The 13,281-nt window shown below is 45.6% G+C and overlaps 1 protein-coding gene across 5 annotated transcripts in view; it reads right to left on the bottom strand.

Moving 5' to 3' along the window:
- CNIH3 (cornichon family AMPA receptor auxiliary protein 3) overlaps positions 1 to 13,281 on the bottom strand; it is a 373,524-nt gene that overhangs the window by 300,790 nt on the left and 59,453 nt on the right. For 2 of the 5 annotated variants that reach the window (XM_074037255.1, XM_065542515.2), the window contains exon 2: positions 8,722 to 8,840. The exons of the other annotated variants lie outside the window; for them this stretch is intronic. In XM_074037255.1, coding sequence (XP_073893356.1) covers positions 8,722 to 8,754 — 33 coding nt within the window. In that variant the 5' untranslated portion in view covers positions 8,755 to 8,840. The remainder of the gene's footprint in view (positions 1 to 8,721; positions 8,841 to 13,281) is intronic. 5 annotated transcript variants of the gene reach the window in all.

The following is a 13,281-nucleotide window of genomic DNA, read 5'->3' as shown; positions in this document are numbered from 1 at the left end:
GGCGCCTGTAGTCCCAGCTACTCAGGAGGCTGAGGCAGGAGAATGGCGTAAACCTGGGAGGTGGAGCTTGCAGTGAGCTGAGATCCGGCCACTGCACTCCAACCTGGGCGACAGAGCAAGACTCCGTCTCAAAAAAAAAAAAAAAAAGAAAAGAAAGAAAGGAAGAAAGGAAGGAAGGAAGGAAGGAAGGAAGGAAGGAAGGAAGGAAGGAAGGAAAGAGAGAGACACAGAGGGAGGGAGGGAGGGAGGGAAAGGGGAAATAATAAAGAATTTACACTCAAGTCAGGGAATAAAAATGTTCATATTAAACACACAGTGGCATAAAAGCCATACTTGCCCTCCATTGAGCACTTACAATGCACCAGGCATCATGCTGACTACCTCAGGAACAGGGTCTCATCTGATCCTCTAAACTGCCTAATGAGATAGTTATTGCAATTTCCCTCCATTTCCCAGATGAGAAAACTGAGGCCTAGTAAGGTTAAATTACTTACCCCAATGTCACAGAGTTAATATGTGGGCTTTGAACTCAAGCAGTCTGAATCTATAAGCAGCAGCATGCAAGGACCAGTTACAACTAAGTCACAGGAGAACCCAGAGAAAGATGAAGGTGGGGTTGGACTAGTGACACAGTACTCCTTGGAGGAATTGAGCTGGGCTCTAGAGGAAACATGGAAGGCAGGGGGGGGACAGGAGGGGACAGGAGAGGAAGGGAGGGGAGGCAGGGGACAGGAGGGGAGGGGAGGGGAGGGGACGGGAGGGGAGGGGGTCATGGGAGCAGCCTCTTGCTGAAGCCTCCAGAGGACCACAGGAGGAAAGGGGAACTTTCTTAGGGGGAGAGGAAATTGATAGAGGAATCCCTTTACCAAATGTTGCTTGGAGCCCAGAATTTCAGCCAGTCTGCATAAGAATAACGTCCTACATTTTTAAAGAACACACCATAGTTTACAAAATGCTTGCACAAAACTGTCCTATTTGATGATGACAACAGGTAACATTTACTGAGAAATGTATCATAAACCAGGCACTACACTAGCTCATTCCAGCCTTAACAGGGTGCTAGGAAGTAGGTTGTAGTCTTGTGCCTCCCAGGTGAGAAAACAGAGGCCAAGGTCAGCTAACATGTGGCAACGGTAGGGTTTCAGGTTTGAACCCAGGTCTAACTCGGAAAGGCATCATCCATATAGTCCTCAAAACAACCTGTTTAAGTAAATAGGGCAAGTATTGTTTCCATTTTTCCGATGAAGAAACTGAGCCTCAAAGAGAGCAAGGAAATGAGTAACTTAACTCCACTAATAACTAAACCAGGTTTTGTGTCACCCAGTCCTCAAGTCCCCTCCACCCCACCTCCAAGTTTGCCTTCCCAGGCCTGAGGGCGTCTCTGTCCTGGCACCCCGCCCGCCTGGAGCAGCCAGAGGCCTCAGAGCCTGTGGTTGCTGTGGCCCACAGCACAGCGTGCCCGAGCCTGCAGGGCTGGGCCTGTTATTCCACAGTAGTTGGCACTCCCACGGCAATCCCTGCCAGAGGGCTGGGTCGGGTTTCCTGTCTATCTCCCTTGCCACAGCTGTGTTTTCAATAGGGAAGTCGCCTGCTGCCTCTCCTGGGGGAGGACCACACTCTACCTCCCCTTGCTAAACACCAGGCAGCCCTGTGCCGTTGCCAGGGTTGTGTGAGGATAAGATTAGGAGGGGACCCGCCCCTGTGCAGGCCTGAGCAGCTGGACAACCGCCCGTGCGACATGGGCTTCCCTGAGGCCCAGGCTGTCACCTCGGCTCTGGGAGGCCCTGTGGGGTTGCAGGCAGCAGTGACAGCCGTCCTGCTGCAGGGGAGCCACCTGGCTGTTTCGGAGTGAAAGTCCAGGCTGCCTGTGGGGTCAAACCAGGAGGAAGAAGGAAATAAGAGGGGGGAAGGTGACAGAGACAAGGGGAACGAAGACAGAATCAAGGGAGGAAAAGACAGAGAGGAATTAGGGCCAAAAGACCAACAAGGGAAGGAGACGTGGAACACTCTGGTCCTGGCTTTCCGCAAGTGCAGCACCCGTGCCTCAGGCTCTCCCTAGCTGATAGGAATTTTAATTACACAAAATTAAATTGTATATGACATTTAGTACATTGTGTTCTAAATAGTGTATTAGATTTGAATACAAAGTAAAGGCCATCTTCTTCCACATCCGCCTCCCAAAAGGGTGGTGACTTCATCCTAGCAGAAGTCTCCCAGGTTTCCTCCGCCCCGGCCCCACCTCCCCCCTCCCTCCTGGGGGAGAGCTATTCGCCTTCCTCCTGCCCTTCTGGGGTTGGCACCCAGCTGTTTCTTCCCTCCTCCTCCTCCCTCACCCTCCAAAGCTCTGATCCCATCACCTTAGCCTGTGTTCCACCCCCTGTCAACTCACTGGCTTTCAACATCTCACCCTTCCCTCCACCTTTTATGTCTCTGGGCTCTGTTCCCCACTATTCATATGGTGTTTAAATCCACGGCTTCCTTTCAGAGGTTAGAGAAGGGATAAAAGCTTTCCTTTATGTTTGCCAGTGTTTAAATTGCTTCTGAAAACACCCAGTGGTGAAAACTATGAAAAGGGGACAGTCTTTTCAGCTGATTGTTTATGTAGAACTCGGCAGGGAATGTAAGCAGGGGGGTTGCTCAGTAATTATTGGACTCCGTTCCCCTGGCTCAGGCCCCGCCCTCCCTAACTCTAGAGGTGGAATAGCAGTCCACCTCCCTACGCTGCAGGTTAGGCTGGTGCAAGAGTGCCTAAACCAGGAGGAAGCCTGTTCGTTCTGCTCATGCAAGCCAGGAGGCTCTGGAAACAGGCAAAGTGGGTTTAGCCATAAAGAAATAGGCCAGCCTCCAAATAAAAGGCTTTCCGCTCTTGCTCCATGGCTGTGCCTTTCAGGAGAGCTGGGCTTTCGGCTCCGAAGGCTGCCCTTCTCCTCTCTCCTCCATGCTGTCCACATAGAGTCTCTACCATGAGATACTTGCCGCTGACCAGCTAGGTTCACAGAGATCATTTCGTGCTGCAATCTCACGCCACTTACTTTATCCCAGTAGATGTTTGTTTCGGCCCCTAATTTCCATTCCCTCGGGCCAATAAAGTGACTTGATTCCCTCTGTTTCTGAGGACTCCAAGAAAACAAGGGCTTCACTCTCTGGGAGCCGTAGCACTCTTGGGTTCTGCCCACAAATGGTATCCTCAGGGAAGACCCCTTTGGGCAAACCATTCCGAACAAGGCCCAGAGGCTCCTCTGCTCCCCTGCCCTCCCCACATTCTTCAGCACCTCCCTCCAGTTGCTCAGGAAGCCTCCAAATCCTCTGCCCCTCTACCCTACCTTCCTCTATCCTCCTCTCCAGAGAATCATCTCCAACAGGGACCCCTCTTCTAGGAAAGTAGCTGGTCACAAACAAATTTCTGTGTAAAGGCCGGGCACGGTGGCTCATGCCTGTAATCCTAGCACTTTGGGAGACCGAGGCAGGTAGATTGCCTGAGCTCAAGAGTTCGAGACCAGCACGGGCAACACGGTAAAACCCTGTCTCTACTAAAACACAAAAAATTAGCTGGCCATGGCGGCACGCACCTATAATCCCAGCTACTCCAGAGGCTGAGACAGGAAAATCCCTTGAACCTGGGAGACAGAGGTTGCAATGAGCCGAGATCGCCCACTGCACTCCAGCCTGGGTGACAGAGTGAGACACCAGCTCCAAAAACAAAAAAAATCTGTATAAAACATTATCATGATGAAGAACATGAACTCGGGTAAAAAAAAAAAAAAATATATATATATATATATAATGTTCAAGCCTATGCTGCTGTCCGCTGAGCATGTGACCTTGGGCAATTCGCTTATATCACTCTAAACTCCAGGACCCTCATCTGTAAACCAGATACAATAATAATAGTACCTGCCTCATAGTGCTGTTGTCAAGATTAAATGAGATTAAATAAAATTATGAGAAGAATTCTTTACAAAGTGCCTTTCACCCAGTAAGCTGTCAGTCATGATATTATTATTGCCCCTGACCATTTATTCAACACTCTTAAACCCCTAAAATGAACAAAGTATGAATCCGCTTACCTCAAGGGTCTTTCTGTTCAATAGAGGAGTCAAATATACAAACAAGTGGACATAAAGCAAAGCAGAATTAGTAAATGCACATGAGATAGAAACATGATATGCTTTAGAGAATAGAGAGATGAAAAAAAAGATTACTCTTTCCAGAAGAACAGAAGAGGCACGGCAGTAGAGGAAGCCCATGAGCAAGGCTTTGAAGCATGAGCAGGGCTCTGATTAGTGGAAGCAGATGGTAGGTTCCAGGAAGTGGCAGAAGGGGAGGCATGGAGATGTGACGGTGCAGGGTGTGTGGAATGCACAGATGCCGGTTGCTTCCTCGGGTTTCAGCGCCCCTTCTTCCATCCCAGCAGCCCCAATGTCCACTCAGGCATCCACTGCATTGTGGGGAAAGTCTTGAGGTCAAGGGAAACTATGCAGCAGGTAGCCACTCAGCACATCCCAGCCCACTGGCGACTGGGGTTGGTGCAGGGGCAGAAAGATGTACATCAGAAACAAATCTACTCAGATTGAAGACCAGTCAGAAATGCTGGGGAAAAGTCATTCTTTTTTCTTTTTTTTCTTTGTCGAGATGGGGTCTCACTCCGTCGCCCAGCAGGTTAGAGTGCAGTGACACAATCTCACCTCACTGCAACCTCCGCCCCCTGAACTCAAGCCATCCTCCCTCCTCAGCCTCCCAAGCAGCTGGGACCACAGATGCATGCCACCAAGCCTGGCTATGTTTTTGCATTTTTGGTAGAGACAGGGTTTCATCATGTTGGCCAGACTGGTCTCCAACTCCTGAGTTCAAGCAATCTGCCTGCCTCGGCCTCCCAAAGTGCTGGGATTACAGGCATGAGCCATTGCACTGGCCAAGTCATTCTTTCTTTAGAGACATGAGATGAAGGGCTGCTGGCAACCCTTTTGGGACCATGAGAATCAGGAAGAAATTGTGGCCAGGCACAGTGGCTCAGTTTGTAATCGCAGCACTTTGGGAGACTGAGGTGGGAGGATCACTTGAGACCAGGAGTTCAAGACCAGTCTGGGCAACATAGGGAGACAATATCTCTACAAAATAAAAAAAAAGAAAAAAGAAAAATTGTTTTAATTAGTCAGGCGTGATGGTGCAGGCCTGTAGTCCCAGCTACTAGGGAGGCTGAGGTGGGAGGATCACTTGAGCCCAAGAAGTCAAGGTGACAGTGAGCCATGATTGTACCACTACACTCCAGCCTAGGAGATACAGTAAGACTCTGTCTCAAAAAGAAAAAAGAAAAAGAAAAAAGAAAGAAAGGAATTAGATCCTTAGGGAATTGTTGAGCCTTACCCAAAGCCCCACTCTGACACTAGATTTCTTTTTCTTTTCTTTTTTTTTTTTTTTTTTGTAGAGATAGGATGTCGCTATGTTGCCCAAGCTGGTCTCAAACTCCTGGCCTCAAGCGATCCTCCTGCCTTAGCCTCCCAAAGTGCTGGGATTACAGGCGTGAGCCACAGCGCCCAGTCAGCTGACTCTAGACTTCTTTTGTTCCAGAAGCAAATAAGAGCGTGTATTGTATAAGCCAGTTTGAGCTATGCTTTTCAGTTTCTTGATGTTCAAAAAATGACCCAAAATAGAGTTATAAAAAATTGAAAATAGAAAGGTATTAGAGGGTGAAATCATGAAAGGCTTTCCTTACCCCATTCTAAGGCATCAGACTTTATGTAGGCAGTGGGAAATCCCATTGAAAACTGTTGAGGAAGGAGGTGGCATGATCAAATCTGTTTTAGGAAATTAACTCTGATGGCAGGATAAATGATAGACTGGAAGGGAGAGGGATCAGAAGCAAAACAACAAAAACAACGATTGATTAGTCATGAGTCTGGGCTGGTAAAAGGACATTTTATCAAATATCTCCAGATGTCCACATGGCCTGGAGTAGGGAAGAGTAAGCAAGCAGAGATACCTATGGCAACCTCACTTATCAGTACCAATGGCCTTCCCTTCACACTTAAGAGCTTAGTGCATACAGCAGAGAGTCCAAATCCTAATGCTATATTACAGTACCTCAGAAGACTACCCAGTTGTCTTAGAAGCTTCAAATAACAGGAAATTTTTAATTTTAAAGCAAAGTCAATTTTAATTTAAAAATTTAACTAACATTTTTAAAAGGTGTGGAGTAGGATGCAACCCCAAAACAATAAGCTTTAACGGAGTGTCTTCACTCCCAAAAGTTTGTGAATCACTGATCTAAATCATGGCGCTCCCAGCACCCCTTCCTGGAGGGGGTGCCAGTCTTGGTATGGGTTCCCAGCCCCCTGGGGAGCTACCAGTGTGCTAAAGCTTTGCAGTGCCTGCGGCCAGGAAGAGGCTCCAGAGCTCCCAGAGCTCCCACCCTCAGATCCACGAAAAAGTGCGAATCTCTCCTGGAGCAATGTAAGTGTCTTGATTCCTCTTCCTGTCACCTTTCCCTGCTGCCCTTTCTGCTGCACTGTTGCAGCACTGGGCTGATGACGCCAGGGCAGCGAAGGTTCCTTGCCCCCCCGCTGCATCTTCCCCTGTGCTGAAGCACTGCATGGTAACCTGGCTGCCTGCGTTCTGATGCATTCCCCGGTCTTTCCCACGGGCACACTCCCACCTGCATTCCAAACTGACTCTTTCATTTACATAATTCCAATAGCTTTCAATGCCAGCTTCCTGTTTTTGTAAACTCCTGTACAATTTTTTAGTTTCATAAGAAACAAGGGCCCCAGCTCACAATCACCCTCTACCAACATAATTTATCTGCATCAAAGAAGACAGGGAAGCTTCTGTCCATTGGTTTCCCTTCTTATTTGGAAATAGAAGCTTAAAAAACACCCAGTGGTTTCCAATCCAGAGAGTTGCATATAAGCTTTTGACCTCACTGGTTACTGGCTTCCTGTTAACCGAAAGAAGTTTCAAGCTGAGTCAGAGAAGAGAACCGGGCCCAGCAGTGATTCATTAGTGTTGCTAATGACACCCCTACCGCCACCACCATCACTGCTGCTTCTGCTGGGACTACAGGGGCCTCCATGTTAGCCTGATCCTAAGAGAGCAAGAAACTGAAGTCATTGTCCTGATTTTCTCTTGCAGATGGCATTGCAGTGGCAGCAGTGAGCACAGGCCAAGCAAGACTGGCCTTGAGATGAGGAGGCCAGATGGGCCCTGAATCAGGGTGGTTTCAGGATGCCCAGGAAGGCACTGCTGCTGCAGAATAACTTCCCCCTCTCCCTGCCCTCCCTTTGCACAGTGCCTGAAGATTTCTCCTCCCTCAGAGCTTTTCTGGTCTTCCCGTAAGATACAAATACAGCTTCAAAGGGCTGCTCATACCCTAATATGATTAATGTGATGAGCTCACTTTGGAAAATACTAATCACTTGAGAGATGCAGATGGAAGAGATGCTGAAATTATAACCCAAAAGACTACCAGGCCAGAAAAGAGAGGCAGGAAAGAGATGCAAGTGTCAACTACTTCTCAGTTTTGCCCAGATCCCGGCTTCACTGCAGGGTCATGGTCAGGAGCATCTGACCACAGTACAGCCAGCAGTGCAGGAAGTGCTCAGCGCTCCTCAGCCATGACTCTAGTTTAGGGATTTCTCCCAGTGCCAAGATCCTCCTGAAGGGCTCCAACAAACAGCAACACACAAAAAAAGTTGTTTTAGAAATGCATCTATAACAACAAAGGGTTCCCAACCTGTCTTCTTGCAGCTAAGTCTGTCATATGCATTATCTTATCTAATCTTCATAGCAACCTAGGAAACATCACTTCTCCTGATTCTACAAATGAACGGTGAAGATGATGCCACAAGTAAATTTCTGACTTAAAATATCATATTCCATCACAGTATAATTGATTAATTCCTAGACTTTAAAAATCAACATATCATTCACATAACATAAAATCTATCATTTTTTAAAGTAAACATAAAATCTATCATTTGTTAAAGTATGCAGTTCAGTGGTTTTTAGTATATTCACTATGTGGTGCAAACATCACCTCTAGCTAATTCTAGAACATTTTCATCACCCCAGGAAGAAATCTTGTACCTATTAGCAGTCACTCTCAAGTCCTCCCTATGCCCCTCTCCCTGACAACCACTCATCTACTTTCTGTCTCTGTAGATTTGCCTATTTGAACATTTCATATTAATGGAATCATAAAATGTAGTTTTTTTGTGACTGGCTTCTTTCACCTCATGTTTTCAAGAGTCATCCATGTTGTAGCATATAATAGTACTTCATTCCTTTTTATGGCTGCATAATATTCCATTGTATGGATATACCACATTTTGTTTATCCATTCATCCATCAAAGAACACTTGAGTTGCTTCCCCCTTTCAGCTATTGTGAATAACACTGCTATGAACATTATTGCACAAGTTTTTGTGTGGACATATGTTTTCAATTACCTTGGGAATTCCTAGAGTTTTTATATATCTGAAAACACAGGTAAGTCTAAAAGAAATGAGTATCAGTTATTCAGCTATGGTATTGCATTCATTACAAGGTATTTATAACATGCCTGTTTTCAATAAGGATTTGCAGTATTCCCACCATGATATCCTATGCCACCTGTAGTACTGCACCTGTCACACTGAGTCTGTTTCCACAACTGCATGGAGTGCTCTTTGAGGGAAGGGACCCATCATATTCACTGTAAACAATTTCTTAAGTATAAGTCGCTACCTGTCTGTGAAGCAGCAGCACCTTCCTGGGCATACTGAAACCACCCTGATTCAGGGACCATCTGGCCTCCTCATCTCAAGGCCAGCCTTGCTTGGCCTGTGCTCATACTGCTACACCATCTGGAAGACAAAATCAGGATGATGGCTTCAGTTTCTTGCTCTTCTAGTATTAGGTTAACATGGAGGCCCCAGCAGCAGCAGCAGCTATGGTGGTAGCAGGAGGGGTGTCATCAGCAACACTAGTTAGCTGGGCCAGAGCTGAATGGATTGGAGTTGACATCTGCCCACAGGACAGCAAGCAGCACAGAAAGTGCTCAGACATGAAAGTTCTCCCCACAGGCTCCTCAGGCAAGAATGGATCAATTAGACCCTCCTTCTCAAGTGGATGGTGGTTGGGAGAAGCCAAGAGACACAAGAGAGGAGGCAGCAAGCAGCAGCCCTGAGGAAGCGGAAGTTCTGGGGTACTGAGAATGATATGTAGTTGTTCAGTAACTGCTGGGCTGGCAGAGAGGCTGAGACAACAAATTCATGCAGCTGGGAGGACAAGGGGCTGAGTCTCTGCCACTACATGAGATCTTGAATAATTTTTCACTTCCCAGATTATGTTCCACTCAACATGAAAAGAGCATATCTTACTGCTTAGTTGCACTCTCTCTGCCTATGGATAGCTCATAGATGTCTTTTTCATTGTTGTGTTTTGTAGAGATGGGGTCTCACTGTGTTCACAGACTGATCTCAAACTCTTGGCCTCAAGGGTTCCTCTCGCCTCGGTCTCCCAAAGTGATGGGATTACAGGAGTGAGCCATGATGCCCACACTCAGCCCGCTCCTCTTGCCCAGAGAGTTTGCACGTGGACTGCTGCTCCCTTGAACCCCTCCTCCAGTCACTTCTCTCCAATAGTAAATGCTGTTCCCCTGGTGAATGCCCATTCCTCCTGGGATCTCAGCTCAGCATCACTTCCTCCAGGAGGACCCCTTGGAGCAGTAAAAGCCTCTCCTCTAAGCCCTCACAGCTGCATCAGTGGCTTTGTGACACCACTGCTGTAACTGCATCTATAGAATGATTACTTCATTCATATTGACTCCCAGCTACACTAACACTCCATTAAGGTAGAGACTATTTTGGCTCAGCTTTGTATCCCAGCACCTAGCCTGACACCTAGCAGGGCAATAAATATTTGAGGAACAAATGAATTCATTATTTTTTTTCAAGGAAGGAAACAAGTCCAATTTTTAAGTAGTTACGGATACAGGACCTTCACATTGATCTCATAGTAAAAAATCAGAGTGGACTGACAAAATTCAAGGCATATTCAAGGCATGTCCTGGGACCCTTTCCTTCTGCCATAGGAAGGACAGTACCTTGGCATGGGAGAGAAGGGGGTTGGGATCAGGACTGGGCTCACTGTGTGAGGTAGTCTCAAGTCCTTACGTGAGGAGGCTCATTGAACAGCCAAAAAATTGATGAGTCTCAGGTAGGGGTCTCAGGAAGTTCTCCCCTGCCCACCACAGGAACTACTCTCACTATGGGGCAGGTCTAACAGGCCTCTAAGGCATGAACTGGTAGAGTGTGGGTGTGTGCATGTGTGCATGCGTGTATGTGTATGTGTGTGTGTGTTTGTCCTGTACTACAGATTCAGGTAAGGAGCAATGTGTGGGGCTCAGGTGCAGCCCCTGAATAGGGGAAAGTGGAGGGAGGCAGAGAGGGCAGAAGAAAGCAAGCCACTTTGAACACATCCCTCCAAAAACATCCAAGAGAGTTTAGCGTAATAATCTGATTTTGTGAGACAAAGATCCAAAGGGGGTTGGGCATGAGTCCAGTTCCGAATCAATCTGGTGGGCACCTCAGGGCCCAAAAATACTCTCTTTACCAGGACCTGACCTGGGCCACCTGTTATTGGAGCTGTGGAAGCTGGAATCCAGTTCTGATTAGGGCAGAATCCCAAAGAGGTCTTTAAGATAAAGTGGCTGCGAAAGGAACCCCAAAAGAACCATAGGAGTTAAACTACAGAAACCAGTATTTAGTACCATCAAGCTGGTTATTACACAGCTTCAGCCACACGCAAAGGTTTGGCAGGAATGTGAATTCAAAAATCAGGACTGTCAGGCAGCAGGCTTGATACATCAGTTACTACTTCTAGTCTCCTCTATTATCCTCCCCTTCCTGCTTTCAAGATGCAGGCTGAGGAGGAACCCAAGATGTGGCACTGATTTCTGCCTGACATACATTCTCTGGGCCTACTGGCCTGACAGCGTTAGAACGACACAGGGATAAATCAAGAGGAACCGGCATGCTGAGAAAGATGTCAGCAGAATTAGTTAATTCTACTCCCTTGGACTAGATAGCACGTTGAGAGGCTCTGTGATTCCTGAAATCCTGTATGAAAATGATATGAGATCTAATGTTTCAAGGTTCTTTTAGTCAATTTTATCAATAAGCGATGTGAAATACCAGCACTGCTGATAAAATATTCAGAAATTATATTACCACAGCTTTTGACCTGACATCTGTGATAAAACATATTTAAAAATCAGCTCTGGTGGCTCTTAAGACTAAAAGACTGAAAGACATTATTACTGATTTTGCAGTTAATTTGAAGAACCACATCTGATCTTACATTGTCCTTTCTCATCAGATCAATACCTTCAAGTTTATTGTCTGTTAAAATGCTGCAGTACTGCAGCAAATTTACATACCCAATTGGTTCTGTGGCAGTGATAAGCACAAAGCGGTGTTAATGACGGGACTCTGGCCTGTCCTTTGCAGACCGGAGAGGAAATTATTGAGTCTCCTCCAGGTGCATGAGAGGAGAGAGGAATCACACTCTCTCCCCTGCCATTCTCCTCACCTCCAACCTACACACACAGCTTGATTCCTGCTTTTGTTTCTTTGTTTCTCCCATGTGCTTTTGGGAGTACCACTGAATGAGAGTGACCTGAATTATCTACAAGATGTGCTAAAAGCAAATCATCCCCAAATTCCAATATTTTTTACTGTAACTGAAACAAGTCACTTTGATAAACCTTGCAACTCATTCGGACGTTTCAACTTTGTGCTTTGCTCTGTACTGGAAATCACCCGCTCCCCTTTCTGCCACTCCCAGGTGTTTACTTTTCATAATTTTTGCTAACAGCAATCATACCCCTTCCTTGAGCCCTCAGGGTAGACTGAAACTAGATTTAAAGAAGCACATCAGTTCTCCCTACCCCACTCCCAAAATATGTATATAAACACACATGTCAGCACACACACACACATGTTCAGAGCTCCAGGTAGGTTTCCCTGACCTTTTGGTTTGCTAAGGACAACTTTAAAAGCCAAAAAATGACTTGCAAACTTCCTTTATGTTCTGCAAATAAAAATTTCCGTGTGTATATTACACAAATCAGTCACCTACCCTACTTACCCACCATATCAAGTTTATATACAAAGACTAGCCAAATAACTTCCAACAAATGGATTTCTTTAAAAAAATAAAAAGAAAAAGAAGGAAAATTTTGTTTCTGGGCTTAAAGTACCTTTGTCAACTGGTGACAAATAAAACAAGATTTCAAGAGATGATTAAAGGCCCTGAGGTCAATGCCCTCACTCTCCAGGGAAATTGTTAACTCAATCCTTATAAATGGATTCGATGTCTCACTATCCTCCGTTCTGATATTGTTGGTGATTATAATAAAATAGCCAAAGTCATTCAGTCTTACCATCAACAGATGGTGCCTGCTTTTCTCTCATACTTGCCTAAAGGCCTCTGTTACAAACTCAGAAATAAAATGGGAACTTTTTGAAGAAATGTCAAAAAAAGATGCAATAAAAACTGTAATAGGTACTCAGCTATGGTTATTACAGCAAATAGACTCGGAGCACAGGCTTTTGAGCAGGAGCTGACGTTCCCACAGACACCTGTGAGTCTATACTGGGGGCTCAGGACTTTCAGGATGTCTAGCACAGAAAGAGATGACTTCAAGAAAGCAGACTGCCGACCCCAAGATCAGCAAAATAAAACCTTCTTATGAAAAGTCTTTGTATATATGTTAAACTAGAAGATTGAAAGGAAAAACTTCAAAAAATAATGATTCTGTAGGATATATTAATAGATTTTATCTATAAACTACCCAAAACCATGGCCACAATGGTTAAATATTATTCAAAGTGCTTTTATTCAGTTCCTTTACCTTTATGATCATGTAGTTATTTACTTAGGCTCAATAAAAATCCATCCTCTTTCCTGTAAGATTAAACTGAATAAATCAAATTTGCAACAATAACCAAGACCCAAATCTCATTTAATTAAGTATGACAAGCCACTTTTAAGGAACAAGGACTATGCTTTACAGGTTGGGGAGGAATGCCTACACGCAGTAATGTGTTGGTAAGTGTTTAACAACCAGCTCTGCAAAAGAAAAAAACGCACTGCATTGTCTCATTTGCCAATTTCTGTGGTATAAATATTCCTGTCACGGCCAATTTTAACATGACATCACTGAATGTGGAGTTGAGAAGACATGAAATAGCACACCATTGTAAAGTATTTCCACCATAAAGATGCAATATTCAAGTTGAA

Source organism: Macaca fascicularis, chromosome 1, assembly GCF_037993035.2.
Source record: "Macaca fascicularis isolate 582-1 chromosome 1, T2T-MFA8v1.1".
NCBI classification, from domain to species: domain Eukaryota; kingdom Metazoa; phylum Chordata; class Mammalia; order Primates; family Cercopithecidae; genus Macaca; species Macaca fascicularis.
This window is presented reverse-complemented; position numbering and strand designations above follow the sequence as displayed.